The sequence below is a fragment of the Parambassis ranga genome, chromosome 19, assembly GCF_900634625.1.
Source record: "Parambassis ranga chromosome 19, fParRan2.1, whole genome shotgun sequence".
Taxonomy (NCBI): Eukaryota; Metazoa; Chordata; class Actinopteri; family Ambassidae; genus Parambassis; species Parambassis ranga.
Window position 1 is genome coordinate 23,506,871 of NC_041039.1, and position 20,810 is coordinate 23,527,680.

General features: G+C 47.4%; 3 protein-coding genes across 4 annotated transcripts in view; 1 reads left to right on the forward strand and 2 right to left on the reverse strand.

The window, feature by feature from the left end:
• Positions 1 to 151: 151 nt before the first annotated feature.
• On the forward strand, positions 152 to 6,881 carry gabarapl2 (GABA(A) receptor-associated protein like 2). The gene is made up of 4 exons (XM_028430766.1): positions 152 to 369; positions 1,217 to 1,272; positions 3,652 to 3,824; positions 5,454 to 6,881. The coding sequence occupies exons 1-4, from the start codon at positions 336 to 338 to the stop codon at positions 5,566 to 5,568; spliced, it is 378 nt and encodes a 125-aa protein (XP_028286567.1). The 5' UTR covers positions 152 to 335; the 3' UTR covers positions 5,569 to 6,881.
• A 309-nt stretch (positions 6,882 to 7,190) lies between these two features.
• On the reverse strand, positions 7,191 to 10,767 carry adat1 (adenosine deaminase tRNA specific 1). Its single transcript, XM_028430764.1, has 8 exons — positions 10,482 to 10,767; positions 10,342 to 10,410; positions 10,052 to 10,237; positions 9,387 to 9,978; positions 8,965 to 9,110; positions 8,766 to 8,865; positions 8,594 to 8,680; positions 7,191 to 7,793 (listed from the first exon to the last, which is right to left on the reverse strand). The coding sequence occupies exons 1-8, from the start codon at positions 10,621 to 10,623 to the stop codon at positions 7,658 to 7,660; spliced, it is 1,458 nt and encodes a 485-aa protein (XP_028286565.1). The 5' UTR covers positions 10,624 to 10,767; the 3' UTR covers positions 7,191 to 7,657.
• Positions 10,768 to 11,565: 798 nt separating this feature from the next.
• wwp2 (WW domain containing E3 ubiquitin protein ligase 2) overlaps positions 11,566 to 20,810 on the reverse strand; it is a 33,141-nt gene continuing 23,896 nt past the window's right edge. Inside the window, exons 12-24 of one of the 2 annotated variants that reach the window (XM_028430661.1) lie at positions 19,664 to 19,745; positions 18,692 to 18,820; positions 17,681 to 17,759; positions 16,843 to 16,914; positions 16,661 to 16,749; positions 14,674 to 14,833; positions 13,516 to 13,649; positions 13,289 to 13,429; positions 13,095 to 13,215; positions 12,769 to 12,873; positions 12,586 to 12,682; positions 12,400 to 12,472; positions 11,566 to 12,235 (exon numbers count right to left, since the gene is read on the reverse strand). In XM_028430661.1, coding sequence (XP_028286462.1) covers positions 12,136 to 12,235; positions 12,400 to 12,472; positions 12,586 to 12,682; positions 12,769 to 12,873; positions 13,095 to 13,215; positions 13,289 to 13,429; positions 13,516 to 13,649; positions 14,674 to 14,833; positions 16,661 to 16,749; positions 16,843 to 16,914; positions 17,681 to 17,759; positions 18,692 to 18,820; positions 19,664 to 19,745 — 1,382 coding nt within the window. In that variant the 3' untranslated portion in view covers positions 11,566 to 12,135. The remainder of the gene's footprint in view (positions 12,236 to 12,399; positions 12,473 to 12,585; positions 12,683 to 12,768; positions 12,874 to 13,094; positions 13,216 to 13,288; positions 13,430 to 13,515; positions 13,650 to 14,673; positions 14,834 to 16,660; positions 16,750 to 16,842; positions 16,915 to 17,680; positions 17,760 to 18,691; positions 18,821 to 19,663; positions 19,746 to 20,810) is intronic. The other variant, XM_028430662.1, reaches the window with a different exon arrangement.

Here is a 20,810-nt window from a genome sequence, read left to right on the forward strand (position 1 = left end):
TGGTTTTGTATATATCTCTCCGGCTGTTTTGTGTGTCTTTAAGGTCTCTCTCTTGTGTAGTTGAGTTGGTCTGTATTTGTTTATATATATAAAAACCGATTCTCTCTTACTGTACGTGAACGCAGCACCGCCACCACCACCACCCCTTGGTCAGACAGTGACGTCACCCCCTGTGAGACGGACAGCTGAAGCTGCAGGCAGAGACGTTGTTGACGTTTTTAGTTTTCATCGCTTTTGTGTGGATTTTCTGGACGTTACGGCGACATTCACGCACAGTTAGAAGCCCGCATCTCGCCCCTTTAAGCGTCACGCCTCAGTGCGGGGATCCTGCCAAGATGAAATGGATGTTTAAAGAGGACCATTCCCTCGGTAAAAAAAAGGGGTTTGGATTGTTATGAAACAGGATATGTTCTCGTCCTTGTCACGCAGCCTCCACTCTGCTTTCATCAATTTTTGCGGTCTCATCATCACGCACAGATGCACAGATGCATGCGTGTCTCAGCACAAATGGCTGCTGACTGCACGACCACAGCCAGTCATGCTCATTTCAAAATGGGGTTCACCTTAAACATAACGCTCAAATTAGTCAGCTCTTCTGGTCCATCGCATAGACGCGCCGTCACCTAAACTCCATTTAGGAATGTAAAAATGTCACGTTGCCATGGAAACGGCGGATCTCTGGATGGGGGTGATGGGTGCTAACATGTTTTTTTTTTTTTTGGGCAGGTTGGTGATGCAGCAGGGCTTTAAACTTTAAGTTTGACTCCAGGCTGCTGTGTGCTCCTCCCCACAGTGGAAGTATTTGTAGCTTCATGACTCCACGGATGCTAATTTGTTGTTTGTTGAAGAGCTTCTAACACAAACAACATAAAGATCACATGGAGTCACTAAAAGTTGAAACCGACTTGACTCCTGTGTGTGACCTGCATGTCTTCAGATAACCTCAGAGCTCCTTTTTTAAAGTAACTCCTCTAAAAGTAGGCCTCTTATCTGGGTTAATGAACATGTCCTCCTGTCACCCGTCACCTCACCCTCCCATCACCGCTGCACCTCTGGTGTGCTGATAATAAGTGTGAGGAGGTTCAGCTGCATTCTCTGCTCTGTCTGCTTGGGTTTGTATCTGTGTGTTGGCCTGGCCTGGCAGTGAGGAATCCCAGGAGGCCGCACTCATCCCTTTAATCTCTGACTTCCTGTTTGTTTGCCGTCTCTCCTTCAGAGCACCGATGTGTGGAGTCAGCCAAAATACGCAACAAATACCCTGACAGAGTACCGGTGAGTAGTGGGGGAGGGGAGGGGAGGGGAGGGTAATGATGGGAGTGAGTGACTGGAGGAGGTAGAATGAGTGAGGTGTCCTGATCTGGTTTCACCCGTCAGTCTTCCACTGTTTTTGTCAGAATTATTTAATCAGGGCCTTTCTGGAATCGGGTCACCCAGATTTCAAGATCCCATATCAAACACCTCCTCCTCCTCTAGCTCCTCCTGGGGGATCTGGAGGCCAGCAAGGATATTTAATCCTTCCAGTGTAATCTGGGTCTGTCTCCTCCCAAGCCGATGCACCTGGAACACCTCCACCCAAACCGCCTCTCCATCAGAAGAAGCGGCTTTGGATCGACTGGTAACCGCAGCCTGAGCTTCAGACAGGCCCGCCTCCCCCTGAAAGAGCACGTCTGGCCTCCATCCTGCTCAGATTCCCGATCCGATCACAACCATTTATCCAATGTCGTTCAATACAGTAACAGCCCAGAGGAGCGCTGCATAGTTACTGTGGCGCTTAAAGTCGTTCAATACTTTACTAAGTGCAGATGTAAAATATGCAAAAATGCAAAGATTAAATCTAAATACATAAAAAACAAGCTAATAATGTAATTATGGCCCAACTTGTTCAGTGTGCTGCCTGCTAGCATCACTGCTAGCTTCGTCTGCACCTTTAATCTACATGCAGCTGCTAGCAACACAGAACTTCAGTTAGCATGTGGGCTAACTTTACTTTGTGATCAAGATGTGCCGAGTAAAATAGAGATAAAATTTTACCAAAAGCTATTGATACCAAAAGTGTCCAAATACGAAATAATAAATAATGTTCTCAGAAAAACATGCTGTGCCTTTAGGCCCCGTTCACACTGGAGAGAGTCAGTCCAGCTAGGGTAGGATTGAATCCAGATAGCCTTTAAGCTGGATACATTCAGACCTATTTTCAAATCTGGCTATCACACACGTGTGTCCGCGCTCAATCCAGTTTAACCCGGCTTGTCTGTTGTCCTCCAAACCACTAGGTGGTGCCTCGTAATATACAGAGTCCGTTCAGGCCGTGATAGGACCGCGTGTGTGCATGTGTAATGTTTTTTTTTTTTGTCGTTTGTTGTCGGACACTGTCCCTGTGAACTGGAAGTATGATGTCGCTAGCAGGATTCACTGGCCGCATTTGCGTTCAGACCTGAGCCAGATGTGAGCCGATCCGGCTAGTTCCACCTCCGAGAGGTGGATCGAGATCTTTCCGGATATATCCAGATTTGCGTTGTTCAGACTCAGAAAAAAACTATCCAGATATAGCTGGATTGTTAGTTAGACTGATGTGGAAGCCCATTGTGTGCATGATAATACCTGTTAAAAACAATCCCTTCAAATAGTCCTCACACCTGTTTAAAGGGAAGCTCCTCCTGCTGCTGTTTCTGTCACATTCAGTCGGCCCTGCTTCCCATGGTGACATTAGAGACAGACAGGACAACACATCGGATCATTTAGCAGCTTCCCTGAGGGTCTGTAAGACAACAGGTGTCAGGTGTCAGAAAATCCAAAGCTGCGTTTCGACCACTGTTTCATGGGAACAAAGTACAAAGAGTGTGAGTGTTGCCTTCCACCCCACTGGAGACACACCCCACTATCACAGACACAAAGGAGGCACTTATCCATCAATTATTAGGCTAGCGTTAGCTCCACTGTGCTAACAGGACACATATCATCATCATCATCACCTGAACCAACAGATGAAGAGACAGAATAAATCAGGTGCTGGAGAACCAGCTGTCAATCAAAGCTGTCAATCAGTGGTCACATGGCAGAGTTCAGATTGACTACTGGTATGATGGATTCAGTAGTTGTTTGGGATCAAGCAGAGACCACCAGGGCCGAGAAATCAAGCCTATGCTCATATGTCAAAAACTGCAGTTCCATCTGGGGACAGTGTCCGGGTCGCGTACATAAGCCGTATGTAAACAACCGTCGAACTACGACAGCTTTGCCCCGAGTTTATTTTCCACAGGGCCACATAGGAATAAACTGCTTTTTGAACCGGAAAAAACGAAAGAAACAAGCGACATGGGACAAAAAAAAACGCACAACGCATGCGCACACACGGTCCTACTGCGGCCTGAACAGACTCTGTATATTACGGGGCGCCACCTAGCGGTTTGGAGGACAACAAACACGCCGGGTCAAGCTGGATTGAGCGCGGACACGTGTATAATAGCCAGATTTGAAAATAGGTCTAAATGTATCCAGCTTAAAGACTATCTGGATTCAATCCTACTCTAGCTGGACTGACTCTCCAGTGTGAACGGGGCTTATAAAACCATGAATCTGGGTTCAGCAGATATCTACGGTGTCTGACCACTCTGCTGAGAGCCCGTCTGTCTGATTCTGTGTCCGCTCCAGGTGATCGTGGAGAAGGTGTCCGGCTCTCAGATAGTGGACATTGACAAGAGGAAGTACCTGGTGCCCTCTGACATCACAGTGGCCCAGTTCATGTGGATCATCAGGAAACGCATCCAGCTGCCTTCAGAGAAAGCCATCTTCCTCTTTGTGGACAAAACTGTCCCCCAGTCCAGGTGAGAGTGATGCTACGTCCCACAACAAGCACATCAGTGTTTACTCTCTGAGCAGTCTGTGTCATAGGGCCGGCTGTGGGTATGAAGGGAAGACAGGGCCTGGTGAATGGATGATAATACAAGGCAACACATCAGGCATTGTTACCTATAAAACTAGCTGACAGCACTTTAGCTTAATGTTCATCAGCCCGCCACTGATGGATGGACTTAAGTTAGCAGACAGTAGCTAACAAGTTAGCTGACTAATGAGCCAGTGCACCGACATCATGATTGAGGGACACGGTAAAAACACAAACCGGCACTCCTCATCCTCATCCAGGGTCTGAACTCCAATCATTCTCTGCCCCGGGTTTGTTAACATGACCCAAAAACATGCGAGCTGTTTAAGATGTTAGCTTAGAGATTAGATTAGATTAGATTCAACTTTATTGTCATTGCACATGTACAAGTACAATACAATAAAACACATTTTGTTATCTAACACAAGTGCAATAAGCAGTAAGTTCACTTCTGCACTCACTGGTAACGGAGCTCTCACTCCTTCTATCATTTACCCCGAGAGGCTGGTGTTATAAAAGATCTTTGGAGCACCATGAGGACAGAACGTGAAAACGTTTTCACCCGATCGACCCGCACCCCCCCTGCTGTAAATGATGTACTGTGACGCCCGGCCTGAACATGAACACTGTGCAGAGTGTTTAAGCTGAAGAGCAGGAACATACAGGACGTATCTATGAGTGAACAATGCATCCACCTGAGAAAAGAGGACGAAGCCACACCTCGCTCTCTGTTTACACCCTGACACCTAACTGACAGGCTGATGCACATTCAGAGTTTATCTACACAATCTGCTTCCCACAGCTTTGTGTGCGACTGACAGGGTGGACGTGGTACGAGTCTCGTCTGCTCACTGTGCTGACTGTGCTTCATACTGTCAGACCAGGAGAGGCTGGATGAGACAAGTTTAAGGGCTACAGCATTTCATTGTTAGTGTCTCACCTCTACAATAATACACACATTCATGCAGGACATGAAGCCAAACACACACACACACACTGCTGATCCGACCAATCAGGAGGAGCTCCCAGACACTCACAACAATAAATCCTCTGTGTAGGTGAGCAGTCAGGAAAACACACCCATCCCTCCATCGTCTTCCACTTATCTGGGGTCAGGTCACAGGGGCTAGCTAGCTAGCACATTTTGGGTAAATAGGTAGCTGCTGTGTTTAGGATTAGGTCCATCATCTATCCTGTGTTAGCACAGTTCTCACCTCTCCAGCAGCTGAGGCATAAATCAAGCTGTGAGTGTACACATGTTGACAGTGTTTGTGTAATCACTCACACAGCCAGCAGGGGGAGACAGACGTTCTGCACTGCAGCTTTAAAACATGAAATAAACAAGACTTGAGGCCTGTCCACAGCCTGCATGCTACTTCCTGTAAACAGTCCCACAATGCAATGTGGTATCCCTGAGAGAACACTAGAAACTTCTCTCAAAGGGAGGGGCCCGGTTTGGGCTGAGTGGCCCTTTGGTGCAGCCACAGCTCAGCAGATATCCAAACTAGAGTCTTTTCAGAGATGTTACTTTAACACTGTGTGTGTGTGTGTGTGTGTCTATGTGTTGCAGTCTGACAATGGGCCAGCTGTATGACAAGGAGAAGGACGAGGACGGCTTCCTGTACGTGGCGTACAGCGGAGAGAACACCTTCGGTTACAAAACCTTTTCTACAGCACAGGGTTAACATTTCACTGAATACACACACACACACGCGCACACACACAGCAGGGCCTGACGTATACTGGTGTGTTTGTGCACCACACATTTGGCATAGTCAAATTTTTTATACTGAAAAACACAAATTTATGATGAGAATCCAGATCCACACAGAAACATTTGATCGGTCCTGTCGAGCGGCGGCCGTAGCGATCAGTGTTTTTTTCATGTCAGCCATTTTAAGGTCAAATCTTTTAACACTGCCGTAAAATAAAAGAGAAAAAGCCGTCACACATTAGAGGCACAGCAGAAATCACTTTTCAGTGTTAAAGCAAAACAAACAGCCAGTCGGCGCTTCAATGACCCGATCACGCTTCCTTTTCTTTGTCGCCACAGATCTTTGTGTTCGGTCGAAATGAGAGAAGAATCCTTGTAATCACGTGGCTGCGATTATTAACATGTTATGTGTATGGCTCATGTACGTGTGTGTGTGTGTGTGCTCACTCGGCAGCACTATGACAGGCTCTAAGATGGACCCTTAGCATGTAGCGGGTCCGGCTGCAGCCTGCGGGCCGTCCCGGTGCTTCCCAGCTGGGTGTTCTGTTTTTGCACATTATGTTGGCTGCTGAGACGTCAGCGCCACCGACCGACTGCTCAACAAGTCCCACACTTTACTTGAAGTCTGTTGTGTTGCATTGTGATGTTTTGTTTTCGTTTCAGGGCGACAAACTGAAAACGAGCCGATTTAAAGGCGTCGGTCTGTAACAGTAACTCTTATTGATCCTAATATTGATACATAAACTGATCACATGTTTGCCGTTTCACCTGCTGTGACACATCGTTACTTTCTGATTATCTGACCACCACTCGATTATGAAGTGTTTAAGCGACCCACAGCTTTACTTACTCTGTTAATATGTTTCTGTTCAATAGTCAGAATTTAAAAAAGTGATTTTACTTCAAAGTCCGAACGCGACACATCGACATCTAACATCTAGCAGCGTGGCCTCAGGTCGCTCCCCTGTGACGGACCCAAAAAGTTCTGATTGAACACACCAGAAAGAGAACATCCCAGAACCAACAACCAACCAGCGGCGTGCACGATCTGCGCCTGCAGAGGAGGCCATACCTCTGTGTGCCAGCAGGTGGCAGTGGTCTGAGGTCGTGCTCCTTCAGCTGCCGACGGGCTAACACCGAAGTCGACTGCTGCTTGTTTGGTGCGTCAGGGTTCTGATATAATGTTTTTTTTCTAACCTTGCTGTCGAGCTGTTTCTGTTTGTCACACTTTCACTTTCAGTTGTTGATTTGATGTATGAATAAAGTTTGATTGATTAAAACTGACACGTTTTCTTTTTTTATGGCTGATAGTCATCAAACGCTATCTGCTCAAAAGGCTGCTGATAAAAAACAGGTTTAAAGTGCTGCTGTTTGAATGAATGTTCAGCTTCAGGGAGCCGAAACATGGAGCGGTCAGATAATCACGAAGTAAACAAACCTTTTAGTCACTAACAGTCATTTTTTTTAATCTCTAAATCATCATCATTTACCTTATGGAGAAGTTTAAACAAACAAACACAGAAATGTTTAATCACAAACTCAAATACTACAAAATAAACACTTCCAGTAAAGTGTTTGGGTCTCTGGTGAATCAGAGAAAATGTCTGACATAGTTTTACTTAACGTCATTCAAATATTTGTGTGTGTGCATCACATGATACTCAGTGAGGGAGCTGGAAGACCTGACCAATAAAAACCCATCATGTCTGCCTTATTAAAGCGATCAGTGCTTCATCATCATGTGAGAGAGAGCAATGACGACGACAGTGAAATGTGAGGCCCCCTGTTCAGAGGTTCAGAGGCGCTGCTCTGCAGTGATCTGGTGTCTGCTCGCTAAAAGCTAAGCTGAAATGATCAGCTGGAACCAAAATCTGCCCGTTACAAAAATGATAAAACATTAACTTCTCTGTTGGAAAACAAAGAGAATGGTACAAACAACAGAGCAGCTGAGCCAACGAACACACAACCAGGGCGTGGAACACAAGTTTCATTCAGGTAATATAAAAACACATGCTTTCCTCTGGGTGTTTTGACCTTTGACCTCCACGGGCTGCAGACCTTCACTGCTGAAAGAGCAGCAGGCTTCTGTCGCTGCACGGCCACAGAGGGAAGGCCTGGCTGCACAGCTGCTGCCAGGCCCGCTGGTACGGCCCGGACGCCTTCTTGTAGTCCCAGTAGGTCTGCAGCTCCGGAGCCCTGAACGACACACAGAACAGGGGGCAGAGCAGTCAGGATGAGGTCACAGTGAACGGAGCCCCCGAAGGGACATCACCACCAGATAATATGAAGTAGGCTTAATGTTACACACACCAGATCTCGTGCTCCTGATAGTATCTGGTGTACACCAGTTACATTTGTTTTTGCTGATCTCCCTGCAGTGTGTGTCTGTGTGTTACCATCAGGTGTAAACACACACTCTGCTAACTTGACTTTAAGAACAGATTACTCATCATTATTTCCCCGTCCTCACCCCCTCTGGTCCCTCTTGTTGTGTGTCTTTGCTGCGTGTCTCTGAGATGATTGTGTAGACATTGTGTACGTGAGTGTATAGCAGTGAGTCTGCTGTGCCAAGAACAGTCCGGATCAGGTTATCTGCTGAAATGCTGATGAACAGGAGCTTCTTTGTTCCTTCTCCTTACCATCAGGTCATCACACACACACACACAGTGTGTTTTCATGACTCACAGACACAAATATGTAACCGCTGCACAAGAAGGAAACAAGTCATAAATTGACTTTTGACGTGACAGTAATGTGTTAATTACTGCGACACCAGACAATTAACTGACTCACCGGTGACAGGTTCATGTTATTCTGAGATTAAAGGAATAATCAACCACACACTTCCTATAAATGGAACACCGCACTCTCCCTTTCCCGTAACACCTTCGGATGCCTCTGTGTGCGCTCCACATGCTTCGGCGGGATGAACCCGATGCCAGGCAGACCTTGATTTGAACATCTTCAGATTAAATCTGATTATGAAAGTTTGTTACCTGAGAGAGTCGGGCCGAGCTGAAGGCTCTGTGGCTGCTACCAGAGAGAGGAAGGAGCGGAACAGCTCCCATTTACAAAGGAGAGACCTGAAAACACACACAGGGAATACACAATGAATCCTGTACCACAATTAAAACCTATGATGTGTGTGTGTGTGTGTGTGGGCTTTACCTGGCTTTAGGTGTACCCAGGGCCTTCTTAGTGACTCCATGTTTGTAGCCATTAGCAGTGACATCTAGTGGCTGCTCTGTCACATTACACCAGCTGATGGCTGAAACACATGGAGCATGTTTTAACTGTTTAATGCTCCGGTTATTCTATCATTCAGATCCATCTTGATCCTGTGTGTGTGTGTGTGTGGGTGTCCTACCTGCCCCACAGGGGGACATGCGGCCCTGTCCGGCCAGGTGCTGGAGCTCGGTCTGGGCCTGGCTGAAGGGAAACTCCAGGCTGGACTGGAGCAGAACAGGCGGACAAACACGGAAGCCAGCAGGGAGGTCCGACACATGAGAACACCTGGATGTAAAGTTCAAACAACAATTCAGGTCATTTCCATCACCAGGAGCCACTTCCCAGCATCCTCCGTTCTGATTGGACACATCAGCCAGCAGCAGCAGAGCCCCTATACAGATATATATGTGAGGACTCTGGCTGGGGGGAGGGCCTCTTGTCCTCATCAGTCTGAAGCTGAATGCTAGCATGCTAGTGTGCTGTTGGTGATGTCGATCAGTTGATATATAATCAATACTCTATTAACCAGAAAGGATGACACCGTCCCAGCGTTCCTCTCACCTTGTGACCAGAGCTCTGTGCATGACGTCCTGGCTGTAGGGACACTTCCCCACCACCACGGTGCTGAAGTACAGCGCCTCCTGCAGGTAGTGGGACAGCAGGGCACCCTGGAAGCCCAGCACCGTCCAGCGGGCCAGCTTGTCGCTGCAGGACAGGGACAGAGTCGGTTCTCCTCGCCCCGGTTTCACTCTGAGCACCCCTGTGCTGTGGTACCCGACCCCAGGCTGCCTGGGGTCGGTGGAGCCGCCCAGGACGCACTTGGCTCCGGTTCTGTGGATGTCTGGGAGACGTGGGTGGAGTCCAGCACCAACACAGTGACTGCGGTCTGTGGAGTATCTGGATTTGTTCTCCTGTGAGTCCGTTTCCACAGCTGTGTGTGTAGGGTTACCGTCAGATGACAAAGATTCAGATTCCTCCTGCTTCGCCTCCTCCAAACGGGGCAGCTTAGAGTCCTGCTCTTCAGTGGGTTTCTCAGCTTTCCTTTTCAGGCCTCCTCCTCCTCCATCACTGTGTTCACCATCCTCCACAGGTGTGACAGGAGGGCAGGGCTGAGACTGGCTGTCAGTCATGGGGATGATGGAGGCATCACCACCTGGAGATAATACACAACATGGTGTCAAACCAGAAACAAACAGAAACACAGTAGTGTCACACACTGGGCTCACAGGGGGTGTGACTGGTGAAGAAGAGGAAGGACACTCCTGGCTGAAGCTTCCACCTTCCTGCTTCATCCGCCGGGCAGAACACTGAGCTGCCCTGGCCGCTCACGGCGCGCTGCAGCTCCTGGATCAGGTACCTGACGCAGCCCCTTCTGGCGATGACTTCTGCATGGCTGTCGTTCAGCACATCACCTGCAGAATATCCAGGATTATCTCAGATTAACTTCAACTAGGGGAGAATATTTAACACAGCTGCACATAAAAACAGAACCACGAACACACACACACACACACACCGCTGGGACTCATAGCTGTCTGTCCAATGCATTTCGTCCCTGTTCCCATGGAAACAACCTCCTTCTCATCTGTAAAAGAAAAAAAGAATCAGCTGTTATTCAGCTGTTTCATAACATTGTGCTTCATTCGTTTTTCAGACCTGAGTCTGAGCCCGAGCACCGGCTGACTTTGACCACGGCGGCCAGCAGGGTCCACTCTCTGCCCGGCTCCGGCTTCCCTCTGCGGGGGAGCTGGCTGAACCGCTCGTAGCACAACTTGGCGACTTCATCCGCGTTCACCATTTTAAACCAGACCGGAAGTGATGCAGACTGCGGGCCATGACATTAACTAAACAGATATTAACTTAATGTGAGCGTGTGTTCAATTATTCTGCTGCCACGTGAACGTTATAAAGCGCCTTTCTTAGGTTGAACTGGACCGGATGTTCCGCTCGGAGGAGTCTGAAGAAACGAAGAAGAGACTTCCGGTTTGAGCCGAAGACGACGGGACTTTCACAATAAAAGTCCACCAGATGGCTATTATTTCATTATATTTTATTTTTTTACTTTATACTGTTTAAACTTTAGTTCAGCAAAAGCAGTTGTATTGAATTAAATTTAAAAATGAACAAATTAAAATTAATTAAAAAAAATAAAATTAAATCAAAAACAAATGTGATCGTACCAGTGCATATGCTTTTCTACCACATTTATTTTGATGTGAATGACCTCTGAAGGCCGCGGACATCATTTTGTGCCTCTTTGCGTCATGCTGCACATCATTGTTGTCTGTTTTTTTGCAGTCTTTCCAGTTGTGTTGCAACCACTTTAAACTTGGAAGCCGCTCTGTCTCAGGGGCCCGTGCCGCCCCATGATGCATCAGGGACTGTAATCTGTGACCTCCCTGATGAGCTTGAAGCCTCAGCCAGTGTGAGACTGAGTTACGTTTGTTTGTACGGTTACATCCAAACATGTATTTTCAATTACAGCGACCCCGCAAGCCAAACCACAGACCGAGCCCCGCTGTGTGGAAAAAGCTGCTGGTTCTGGCTCTGCTTTATCTCCAGTCCCCATCGATCCCATTTCACCAGCTCTCAGCACAAAGACTGAGGAACAGTACAGCAATGTACTCCTCAAACTCTCACTTATGCTCCTCAAAAACCTCTGGAAGCGTAAAGAAATCAGTTTAACTCGTGTAAAACAACCTTTTCCTCCATAAAGAACACGTGGGAACGCAGACACAGCTGAAGACTGAAATCTCTTTTATTTTTGTTATGTACAGGAGAAAAAGCTGTTTCACAATCAACAGAAAAATAAAAAACTTAAATCACATCTGGTCTCCTGGCCTCTGAAACAGAGGAGCACTAGTTGATGATAGCTCTGCGTTAGACTCGGCCTCTCTCTTTAAAGTGTTAAACTCTGGTAGATATGTTATACTGCATCTGCATCTGCGGGTCGCTGTGTTGCTGCCGACATCAAAACTATCATGTGGCCGGGTTCTGGTGCGGTTCTAAGCGTAGAGGTGTGGGGGTGAATGTGCCATCCTGTCAAACCCACGCAGACGTACACACACACACACACACACACACACACGGTTTATATGCTTATACACAATGGCAATAACACGCGAACGTACATGCACACACACACACGTGCTCACACACACACTCGTCCTCTCATCTCCTCCTCTATCCACAAACAACATCCGTCCCCGGTGAGTGGCTGCGGGTGATTTATCAGCTCTGTGAATAAAAATTAAAAACAATAACAAAAACTATCCCATTCAATTAACTCTTCTGCTCCTCGCCGCCTGCGTCACTCCTGCCCGAATCCCTCCGTCTCCTCGATGGCGAACAGCAGCTTCTCCCTGAGCTGCTCCAGGCTTCTGTAGGGCGGCAGATCCAGGCGGTTGAAGCTGCGAGGAGCACACGGACAGGAAAGATGGAGTTACTCCTGAATGTTAGCTGGAGGGAGTTTATCTAAATCCTATTTTTTTTGTCTTCTCTCTTTTTCATTTTTATTGGACTGAAATGTTTCAGCCTGAACACACAGGTCAAAACCCCCTTCTGCTTTTCTTACCATGTGTGGCTTCTTGGAAGCCAAGTCTCCTTCCCCACTTTGTCTATGCAGAACTTCTGGGGACCGTTACTTCCTGCAGGGGTTAAAAGAAAGCAGCAGATATGATCAAAGCATCCTTAAAACGAATCAGAAATGATGAATCAGACGTCATTGTTTGTTTTATGTTCCAGTTTGAGGACGTGGTACCTATGAGCTCAGCGAAGCCTCCGACGGGCAGCCGACAGGTTCCTGTGACGAACTGAAGCAGACGGATTCTCTTCTCGTTATCCATCTCCTTCACCACCTGTAGACACACACCTCTGTCACTCACACTGCAGCAGGTGTGTGTGTGTGTGTGTGTGTTCAGCTGTGTTATCAGTGTGTGCGTACCTGCCAGAACCAGTGGATCTGCTTGCTGTTCTTGGTGTAATGTCTGTAGATAGTGTTCTTCTGCCAGTCGGCCAAATCGATCTCCTGCATCCCGCAGAGCATCAGCTGCCACACACACAGCAGACAAATTAGCTAAATTATATAATAGTTTCCCCCTGAAAGAGCTGCAGAGGGGGAACGTTTGGCAATGTGAATAAAAACTGCAGTTCCCCCCGTGGCCACTGGAGGCTGGCTTTAAAAGTGAGTGATCTCCACAGAGCTCCATGTGAAACTGTTCAAAATGAACATGTTTTACAATAGGGACCATGCCTAAACTCCTCCCTCACCTCCAGCTCCTTCTCATCAAAGTATCGCAGCCACTCCAGTGGAACCACCTCATTGAAGCCGTCCAGGAAGGCTTTGGTCTGCTCCTCCACGCCGCGGGTGAACCTCCAGTCCGTCAGCAGGCTGCAGGAGGAAAACAACGTTAAGTTGTGGTGAGACCATCTCCCTGTCCCCTCAGCCGCGGAGGCAGTCGTACCTGATGTACTCCTCTTTGTTCTCCTCGGTGACCAGCTCGTTCTCTCCGTCGTCCTTCAGCTGGTGAGTGGAAACCTTCCCCAGGATCTCCATGTCCTGAGCGAAGTACAGCTCCACGCCGCACTCTTCCAGGTTGTTCTCTCTGTAAACACACACACACAGCATGGAACCAAAAACTGTGCAAACACAACAAGGAGCGAACTGCTGTCACCGGACTCTGTTACTTACTTGACCCACATGATGGAGTTATAGAACTCGGGGTCTATGGACTCTAGGTCCTTCAGGGTGGGTTTCTTGTCCAGCATGCGTTTGTAGAACGGCAGCGTGAAGCCGGTGTCGATGAACTTTCCATGATACAGAGCCTGCAGAGACACCGTCAGGAATATTCAATAAACAGCTGCAAGGATCTGATGTTTTAATGTTTAAGAGGCACGAAGTTCAAATTCACTCCTGACAAACTCAGACGTGCTGACGACGAATCAAGTGTGAGACGTAGCTTCCTGTGAAGGTGATTGGCTGTTAAAGCATTTCTGTGTGCTCAGACCCAGGAGAGAGAGAGAGAGTGTGTGTGTGTGTGTGTGTGTGTGTGTGTGTGCAGACAGAGCAGGCGGAGCTGTTTAATGCTAAAAACCCACCGAGGATTCAGAATCAGGATAAGCCAACAACAACACAGACACACACTGACAGCCTCAGTCTGTTCTGTCCTGCTGTGTCCTGACCATGTGTCTCACACACACACACACACACACACACTTTAAATGAAACATACGACATGAAGAGGAGACAGTGAGATGGCTTTGGGAGCGGAAAGTCGTGGAGTATGTTTATAAAGCGAGTCAGTAAAGTGGATTTTCAGGGTAAATGTAGGTGTCTGTTGCGGGTGCAGTCTGGGCGTGGCGGTGAGCTCATGGTGTGGGTGAGGGGTGGGGTGGCAGATGGAGTGACGTTTTATTTGGGGGGGGGCTTTTTGGAGTCAATCCCGGACAGACAGACAGAGCACAGCTCCACCCACTGAACTCCATCAGCTGCTGAATCCACTAAATGAAACTCACACACACACAGATTATAATCCCTCAGTGCATGGAGGGATTATAATCTGTGCATAATCTCAGAGTATTTCTGTTCAGATAATGTTCTATTTTTGAAATATATGACCCTATAAATGTTGGTATCATATATTTCAGGAACTTTAACTGTCCTTTCAATCAGCTGATCAATCCACTTATGAACTGTGGGGTTTATTGATGAGACTCCACAGATGACAGTGAACGTCCACATCAACATCAACACGTGGCTCCTCTGTTTCTAATTATAAATGTCTTCATTAGTAAGACAAAGCCGAGGACAAAGGTAAACACGCTGGTCTGAACCGTGTGTGTCCCTCACCATGGCGATGAAGCGTCCGATGAAGCGGAAGTAGGTGAGGTGGTCGGGGTTGATGGAGGAGGCCGGGTTGATCTGCAGACAGTAGTTGTTCTTGCCGGCGTACTCAAACAGACAGTACATGGGGTTCAGGACCTCGTGGGACAGCAGGAAGAACCACTCCCTGCAGGACAAGAGGACACAGAGGACGTCAGTGTGGACACAGGGAGACAAAATCTGTCACTCACATTTTATATTGAGTATTTTTTTTTGATGTTGCAGAATAAAGTTTGGTTTTATTCCAGATAAACTCTTTTGGTCTCCTTTGTCGACTGACCTTCATCTTCTAGGAGGTTTACAGTCATGTGTCTATGCCTCATTATCAGTACTGAACCTGAACCTGAACCTGAACAGCTCCTGTTACAGCAGTGATGCTGGGAAATGTGGAGGAGGAAGCAACATGCCTGTCTGCTAAACGGACTGTGATAGAAATCATTTAAATAGTTAAATTATTACAAACAAATCCTGTAAAAAGTTTGAGTGAGTGCTTATTAAAATAAATTAAACGTCAGAGAAAAGCCCGGGTTCACTGCCAGGTCTGATGACAGTGACCAGGAAAGAGCGCCCCCTGCTGGCACACACTTACTGTCAGAAGCAGGTGGGTCTCCTCCAGATCAGGTTAAATAACTCTTTAAACCATCAGACAATAACAATCTAATACATGTTTATCTGTTTATGAATATTAATTTGTTTCATTAATAAGAAAACACATGGTCGACCCATCAGCTACACATCAGTCCAGTGTCAACATGACGCTGCTGCCAACACAGACGGAGCTGCATTCATACAAATACAGCCCAACAACTGCAACAATAAGAAGACAGTTTACAAGACTTTTAATGTCAAATTTTAATTAAAGAAAACAAAAGACAGAAACAGGATGTTAGAGAGAATGAGGGCCCTCCACCAGCTGCAGCACCAGAACCAAGCCCCCCCCCCCACACACTTTACACGGTGTATGGATGGGCGGAGGGAGGGCACGGGGAGGGTGTGTATGGACTGAAGGACGGACGCAGACACCTCCCAACATCCCGTCCGTGGTTCTACCCTGTGGTAGAACAGCATGATGTCACCTACCATAGGGTAAAACCACTGACGTGACACCGGAGACAGAGACACAATGTGAGGACCACAACAGAAAAAAATGGAAACGCCACCGACAGAAAAATAAACAACATACATACAGAGAAGACCTGAAGGACAGCAGACAGGGTGGGGGGGGGGGGGCTGGAGACATGTGATGGGAAGATGAAGACAGAAATGCTGACAGACGGGTTGTTCTTAAAACATTATGGAGGACCAACACTTCATTCTGCACAAACTACAATTTGTTTTGGACAGGGGGCTCAAACTGTGGCCCGGGGACCACCTACAGCACGCCGCGCCCCCCCCGCCATCCGGCCTGATGCCAAAACTACAACATAATACCTAATCTTTAATTTGTCATACAGGTTTTTTAATGATGCACAACATACAGCTGAAACAAAAACACAGTTCTATTAAAAATAATGTTGTGTGGCAAATGTTGGCACTTAAAGAGGGGAGAGGGGACTACTATGTGCTTTATTTGTTTGGCTGCCAGAAGTCCAAACTAAAGTTATAGTTAAAAAAAAAAAAAAAGATGGCGGCTGACGGTTTCCCTGTGGAAACGCTTCTATAGATCAGAAAATGCTGTTCTGCAGTAACTCTGGCGCCCAGGTGCTGCAGTTGAATCACTGTGCGTGGGTTAACATCATAAGAGTGAGACAACAGCGCCACCATCCCTGCACACTGGATTATTTTACATGTTCTATAAACCATCACCACGTCATAACCCGTCCTGCCAGCGACCCAGACACACAACAGACCTCCACCGCCACCAACATTCAAAACAAATGGTACACAAAAAAATCACGGGATTAAACACACCAACAGAATGACAGTGTGAGGACACTGAGGACCGCCGACTCACCTGGCGATGCCGCCGTAGTCCAGCCCCTCCTCTCCTCTCATTATGATGTAGAGTCGGCGGCGGAGGTCGTACGGCTTCACGTTCATGATCTGATGACACAAACAGATCTGGACTTATTTCTGTGTGTGTGACTCCACCACGCTTACGACTTAATGAGAGCGGGACGGAGATGTGTCTCTGACCTGCTGGAATGAGTCCTCGAACAGGGTCTGTCTGGACACAGAGATCTTCACGTGGCTGGGCAGCGCGTTGGACTACGGACACACACACCGAGAGCAGGCACAGGTCAGACAGCAGAAACACCCAAGCACAGTTTAACCTTTAACATCAAATGTTTACATCAAATATGTAGCACTGGACATTTATGGATTAAGAGCTAAATAATCAGGATCTGAGGACAGAACAGTAAACATCTGAGTTTAGGTATTTGTTATCTGAAGCAGATAAATGATGTCACAGTGTGTTCACACACTCACTCAGCCTAAAACTCAAACAAGCGGCCCAGATAATTAACGGGAACTGCTGATATTTATGGCCAATATAACAAAAAAAAAATTAAAAAATCTAAAATATATCCGCCTGACGAGCAGACATCCAGACAGCCCAGTATTCAGGTAAAATGACGGCTGTCTCATTAACTGATTTTATTCTGTTGGCCTTATCAGAGTTCAGACGATCACCTGACTTTCTGTGTCGACAGGCTGTAATTTAATCTCACAGGCAGCTGCTCTGTGTCCTTTTAGATGATAAATCGAGATTAAAACATTCACTTCCGGTACATTTCATTTTTTACGTCTTCACCTTTGTGATGCGTTCAAAAACCTGCACTTGTGTAGGAATTTGGGGGGTGGGTGTTGCGGTACAGATGATTTTATGCTGACACTCCGAGCTCTACTCTATTCTACACTGTTCTTAACAAACAGATGAAATGTCCTCCAGGACTTTCAGGTTTCGAAAACATGACAACGCTTCTTCCAGCCTGAGTGTGAATCCGAGCAGCGACAGGTCGAGAACACTTACATGGCAAAGGAAACGGAACTGGTGGTATTTCCACCTGAAGCTGCGGTCGTAGGCGCCGGGTGAGCCGCCCTGCCGTGACCTGCACACACACACACACACAGAAAGAGAGGAGCTGGTCATTGTAACGTGTCAAAAACACAGATGTGACTTCATGAATGTTAAACAGTCTCAGCGGTCTCTCAGACTCACACCGCTCTACAGAACCAACCAGAGCGTCTGGGTCTCAGAGACGGAGGTGAGCCTGCAGCTGTGTTAGTGTAAGTTCCACCGGCTCACTGCACACGCACACACACACACACACACACACACACACACACACACTGCATATGTGCCATGTCAGCAGCAGAGAGGCCGAATGCAAAAAAGAAAGAGACAGGCAGACAGATGATGGAGGGGGGGACGGAGGAGGAGAGAAGAAGAAACAGGCTTCTAATGTGTCTGTGCTCGCCGAGCTGCCAGGCACATCTCGGTTTGGGTTAGGAAATGAAGACCGCAGCGGCAGAGCGCTGGCCGTGGACACACACTCTGCAGGACCCAGCGCAAAAAAACCCAAAAAAGCCCAAAGCAAAGGCTCCTAAAAATACGTGCAAATATCATGAAGAACAGCACACACACACACACACACACAAACACCCACACACATGCCAGCACAGTCTGCAGATCTGCTGCAGCTAGACTGCTTCAAGGCAAACGTCCACAGGCTGAGGGGGAGAGCAGCGTGCGTGTGTGTGTGTGTGTGTGTGTGTGTGTGTGTGTGTGTGTGTGTGCGTGGTAGAGTGTGAGCTTTTGTTGAAACATCTGCTGATTCTCAAAGAAATATTCAAAAGAAATATTAAAGAAACAAAAAGGAACGAACAGAACATGGACAGAGTCAAAGCAAAAAAGGACGATGAGACATTCTGGTCAGGATGGAGGGTGTGTGTGTGTGTGTGTGTGTGTGTGTGTGGGTGGGTTGTGATTAAATCTCTAAATAAAGCAGGTTTGGGGAGGAAGGGCTGAGAGAATATTTACCCTGACTCAAAGCCGGGTCTGGGGTCTTTAAAGGTGGTGGTGCGTGAGTTGTGGTCCACAAAATATCGGACTCCCTCTGCGGTGTACTTCATCTCCCAGCCCGGGGGCAGGGGGTGCTCCTTGATCATCCTGCAACAGGGAGAGGGCAGTGAGCACGGTCCCGCCTGGAGGGGGGGGCCCCGTCTTGGGGGGACGAAACTAAGACATGTGCCCTGCCAACATGTGGATGCTACAACAAAGCGCCGGTGGTTCAGATCCTCCGAACATCGCTGAGGTGTGTTTGTAGAAAAATATTGATAATATGGCCAAAAATCCTTCAGTTTACTCGGGCTGCAGTTTGTGCCTGTCATGCATTTTTAACCCTTTGAACTGCAACACAAAGACATGTGTGTGTGTGCAGAACAACAGAAATCAGCTGCAGGTCAGACAGAGACTCTCTGAATATTGGTCATGTGACTGCTGCTCACATGTGACTCCATCATGGCTTCCTGGAGGCTAAATATCAATAACATAATTCTGTGATTATTTGTAGCTGATAATGTTTCCGTCTCTGAGTGTTTGTTTCCATCCCGATGGTGAGCGGAGTATCTGTGAGTGTTTCAGAAAGCTAACGGATGAGCGGCACAAACTGCAGCTTCCTCTGTCCAGAGTGAAAGTTAATCAGAATGAGACTGAGAATGAGAAAATGATTTTTTTTCAAAGCTCTGGAAGTGTTTAAATGTCAAAGAAAGAAGAAGAATGATGATTCCAGAAGAACTCCACATCCATCTGAGAGTCTGGCCAGATGTGATGTGAGCTGCAGGACGCAACACAAAAAGCTCCGCCCGACCTTCCTTTAAAATGTTTGTGTAATCAGAGGACTCACTCTGTTGTCGCACTAATCTGTGTGTCAGTACGAGCAAACACCCAAAGCGACATGCACACACACACACACACACAGAGTTTAGCACTCTTTCTGGCACGTGGTCTCACCCTTGGGTCCGAGGATCGTCCCACTGCGTCGTCCGTGTGTTGTGGTTGACAAAGTAGACTCTGCCATTGTCCTGCCGCTTCTCTGTGGACACACACAGGACAAAAGAGAGGCGCTGAGTGTAAGAGAGGCGGCCTGGATCAGAGGGATCACCTGATCACCCGCTGCAGAAGAAAAAAATCTCACCGCCACGAGAGAAAAGCAGCGAGTGTGTGTGGTATTTCACTGTGGCTTGATCTGAATACCTCACAGGGGTAAACCTGAGTGTGTGTGTGTGTGTGTGAGTAATCAAGGTTATGGTAGGGGTGTCTGAGCGTCAGTGACCGCGTTGCTAGGAGGCGAGATTTCAGTTCAAAAACGGTAACAAACAGCTGAAAACACATTAAACACAGTTTATGTGTGTGTGTGTGTGTGTGCACAGCAGCCCGCTGGTCTCTAGAGAGGAGTTGGTGCCCCATCCTACTCCCTCCTCCATCGCTCTGACATCTTTTTCTCATTAACAGGAGTGTGTGGAGGGCTCAGAAACAGTAGTGCTCACATTGCAACTCCTACTCCTCCTCCTCCTCCAAACCTCCTCCACTTTTTTCTTTCATTCGCCACTTTCTCTTTTTCGCCCCCATCTTTTCTGCCATCTCTCTCTCTCTCTTTTTGAATTTGAGCCCTGAGAAAAACGAGAGAAGCGACCGCAGATGAGGAGCAGCGCGCCAGAGAAGCAAATCTGAGCCAGTGATATAATTGAGGTTTTCGTCTGGAGGTACCGCAACATGTTGAAAAGGCATCATGGGCAGAGAGAGCGAGGACTTCTTGGACAGAACATGGCTGCATGATGAAGTCTGTGAAGATATGTGTGTGTGTGTGGGGGGGGGGCAGCAGAGATCGTTTATGAATGAATGTGTGGGACAGGATCTGATTACATTACTCATTTGGGAAAATGTTGAATGATGAAGAGTCCCATCAATAATGTGACGGCCTCTGTAATTTGTGGACTTCAGAGCACACAGTGATAAATGAGCAGGGCACCGAGAAGAAACCCAGGAACAATTTATCCAGATTTTCTGCATCAGAATGAAAATGATGATCAGTGGAGGCATCAATCAATCAATTAACAGCTCAGAGGGACAAAAGAAGCAGCGCTGCTTCAAAGTCTGC